The sequence below is a fragment of the Bombus pyrosoma genome, linkage group LG12, assembly GCF_014825855.1.
Source record: "Bombus pyrosoma isolate SC7728 linkage group LG12, ASM1482585v1, whole genome shotgun sequence".
Classification (NCBI taxonomy): Eukaryota; Metazoa; Arthropoda; class Insecta; order Hymenoptera; family Apidae; genus Bombus; species Bombus pyrosoma.
In genome coordinates this window covers 11,943,062-11,947,088 of record NC_057781.1, presented here as the reverse complement: position 1 = coordinate 11,947,088, position 4,027 = coordinate 11,943,062, and the positions used below count along the sequence as shown (strand labels likewise).

Genomic DNA, 4,027 nt, shown 5'->3' with positions numbered 1-4,027 from the left:
AACACTGAGAACAGGGAATGGATAGATTATAGTGATACCAGCGCCATCCTTCGACGTCATTTTCTACATTGCGAGTGTATGCGTTTTAAAAGAGTTTCGTACGATTTCGCTAATTTCGTTGCGATTGCATATCGCCGATCCGAACACCGCTATAGAAAAAACATCGTTCGCTATATATTAACGACATTTTTTATATAATACGACACGATTCTTTATCATACGCAAACCACGCTCTACTTTCCAATTTCCTTTTCTATATAAGATATGTTCTTTACTTTATGATAGAATCCTAGATCATTCTACGGACGTAATAATCACAATATGCGTGAAATGTCGTCAGAACATCAGAATTATCGAAACTAGCACTTGTTAAAGTTACTTGATATGATTTTTGAAGAAAACAGATTTTTATACCATATTCACGGCTAAATCGATAATATATTATCGATATGTAGGTAGCTACTTATCGTTGGTGTATTTGCGTGATACTCGCAATAGGGACACAAAATTTGGAAATTGTAGGTTACGTTCACGACCATATGTACGTAGGTTACGTTCGATGTAGTTGCACTTTTGTGTATTTGTTTCGCGCTATCGAATAATTTTATACGAAGGAGGAAGAGTAAGTGCTTATAATTAACGGTATGGATACTACGGAAGATTGCAGTGGCAAATGCCAAGCGGTGGAAATTGAGAATCAACAAGTTAACCAATTAATACCTGGATATGAGAATTTTCACGATTTTGTTCAGGTATAATTACACTTGTCGAACTGTTTAATTTGAAAAATTTGTCTCTTCTTTTGAACGCAATTCGAAGAATCATGTATTAAATGATCGTTATATTCTAGGAAGCATTCGATGCCATAAAACTTGGAATTAAATGTGCTAATAGTCTACCAACTGGATCAAATTTCAATTATTACTCGTGTTTTCCCAGTTTCCTCAAAGCCAAAGATGAAAATACAAAATTGTCGATGGACGTTATGCAGCATTTATTGGGGTTAGCTGGCATAAAGGGCAATATGTCGAATCTTGATATCGAAGAGAAGTTTGATCTTTTATTAGAAACGAACGACATGCTTTTGGACCGAGCCGTAAGTTTTTCAAAAGATACTCTTTCTATGTTTTTCCATGCTTAAATTTTAATTCTTACGAATCCAAAACGTACTGTGTATCGCAGAATGCCTTAATGGACAAAGAATGTGGCATCGCTAAGAATACCGAAGTAGAATTGCTGGTGTCGAGCGCAAAGGGTCAACCAGATGGAGTTAACGGTTCATGGAACAAACATGTTTATCGATCCCAAGCCACGGAGAATGTTCAATCTGTTCGTTTATTAGCTGGTAAAAATATTCAAAGGCCGCAGCTAATGTTCAAAGACAAAATCGACAATAGCTCTAAACCTTGGTGTCCTAGAATTAAAGACAAGCCCAATTCTTTGAAACCTTTGGCTATTTATTTGGAAGAAGGTGAAAATGGTGAAGTCTTTAGTCATCCTTATGAATACGAGCTGGATATGTTTGTCCCCCCTAATGATCAGTTGAAAAAATCGGTACCGAGAAAGTATAAATCCCTGGAAGAAACTCTATTGGTAATGATCAAAGATCCGTCGGATATTCAGCTATTGGTAGAAGATCTAAAAAGGTATAAAGAAATTGCTATAGACTTGGAACATCATTCGTATAGAAGCTTTCAAGGAATCACCTGTTTGATGCAGATCTCAACAGGAGATACAGATTACCTGATAGATACTCTGTCGTTGCGATCTGAATTACACGAGTTGAATGAAATTTTTACTAAGTCTACGATACTAAAAGTTTTTCATGGAGCAGATTTAGACATTCAGTGGCTTCAGAGAGACCTATCTCTGTACGTAGTAAACATGTTTGATACGCATCAAGCGGCAAAACAACTTAACCTGCCGTACTTAAGTTTAGCATATTTACTAAAACATTACTGTAATGTAGATCCTGATAAACATTTTCAAATGGCAGATTGGCGCATAAGACCTTTACCAGAGAAACTTATAAAATATGCCAGGGAGGATACGCATTATTTATTGTACATAAAGGATTTATTAAGGAATGCTTTGATAGACGTTGCTAATGGACAAATCAATATTTTGAAAGCTGTATACGACAGAAGTACAGAGATTTGTAAAAAGACTTATATAAAACCAGTTTGGACAGAGGAAAGTTGCATGATTATGTATAGAAAGAGCCAGAAAATGTTTAATAATAAACAGCTTTATGCTCTAAAAGAATTGCATAAATGGAGAGATCAAACTGCCAGAGGGGAAGATGATAGTATCGCTTATGTATTGCCAAATCATATGTTATTGAACATAGCTGAAACATTGCCTCGTGAAATGCAAGGAATTTTGGCATGCTGCGACTCTATTCCTCCTTTGGTTAGACAGAATTTATTAAAGCTACATAAAATAATATTAAAGGCTAGGGAACAGCCGCTTATTAAGCCAATCATTGAAGATGATATCAGGCAAAGATTGACGCAAAGAAATCCTGTTAACGATTCAAAAATGTGGATGTATTCACCTCATGATATTCCCAGTGATATGGAAGCACGAGCTGACTTACCATGTTTGTTGGATGAAAACAACATAATAGAAGAGCAAATTTCGCATATTGCGATGAAGCATGCAGTGACTGTGTTTGACAGCCCAACTACGTCTGAGGTAACGTATGAATAATAAAATTAATTATCTTGTAGAAAAATTAAGAAAAATCGACAGTTGTACGTTTTCGTGATTGTTTACAGAATGAGGAAGCAGAAATGGACGAGCAGGAAAGTAATAGAAAAAAAAGGTTTCTCTTCGTAAGTCCGTTTGAACGATACAAACGGGTTATACCTATGATAGCGGAACAAGAAGCACAGGAAAGAGAAAGGCTAAGACAAGAAGAAGAAAATCGTTTGAATGAACTAAAAAAGAAAGAAGATGAAATGGCAGAGAGTAAAAACAGAGTTTACGAACATTTTAAAAGTGTTTCTCAAATGGTGACAGAAGGAAGTGTGTCAAATTTACCAAAAAAACCATCTCAAATTCCACTGAGTCAAATGTCGGGCCGTAAAAGAAAACGAGATTCAAATATTAACAAAGAAGATGAAGTACAAGACAAAAAAGTCAAAGATGATTTATCAAACCCAACTCCGATGTTAGAAACCAAAACTACTCAACATGTAAAACAAGAATCAGATGAAATTGAACGTTTTAGTGAAGAGCAGAATGTACCAGAAAGTATTACAAAAAGTCAGAAACAAGCATCGAGTAATGAAACTATTAATTCGTTACGGTAGGTATATTAAAAAATTTGTTATTTTTAATTTTTGGTCGTATTACTCAGTTCTATGTTTTAAGCTAAGCATCTTGAAATTTTAATATCATAACGTTTATGAATGCTTAAAATATATAAAATTTCGTAAGGTAAGAATGATTGATAAATTAAATGTGTTTATAGCTCAAGAAAAAAAGGAGAAAAAGACTATATAATTAAGGAGTTGAGAAAGAAAGGTATGATGCCGTCAAAAACATTCGACTATAAAGTCGTAGATTTTAGTACTTTTCAAGGAGGTAGTACAAACGTATCCAACCAAGTAAACTTTGAACAAACGATGGTAAGGAATTGTATATCGTTCATTTCATGCACTTATATTCAAATATTAACGTTTCATTTTGTTATTTTTCCAGAAGAGGAAAAAAGAAAAAAAGCGAAAAAGGAAGAAGCAAAAATTGAATATATAAATTGCAATATTTTTTAGAACGTATTATCTTCTCAGTCTGGACGCTAATGAAAATAGTAAATAACGCAAAGCTGCGTGATTCATTGGATCATGTACAGTTGATATGTAATAAATGATGGTGTTTATAGATACACTTCTAAATAATAATTTAAGAAGGCACGAATTAAATACTTCTTTTAATAAAATTTAATATTCTTTTGCTTTTAACGAAATTATAAAAATTATTTTGTTACATTTTGATATAATGTCTCTCCTTCGTATTAATA

At 33.8% G+C, this 4,027-nt stretch overlaps 1 protein-coding gene across 1 annotated transcript; it reads left to right on the top strand.

Annotated features, from left to right (window-relative positions):
* Positions 1 to 120: 120 nt before the first annotated feature.
* Positions 121 to 3,946, top strand: LOC122573489 (exosome component 10). Its single transcript, XM_043739901.1, has 6 exons — positions 121 to 752; positions 851 to 1,096; positions 1,183 to 2,697; positions 2,781 to 3,313; positions 3,479 to 3,635; positions 3,709 to 3,946. The coding sequence occupies exons 1-6, from the start codon at positions 645 to 647 to the stop codon at positions 3,760 to 3,762; spliced, it is 2,613 nt and encodes an 870-aa protein (XP_043595836.1). The 5' UTR covers positions 121 to 644; the 3' UTR covers positions 3,763 to 3,946.
* Positions 3,947 to 4,027: the final 81 nt, after the last annotated feature.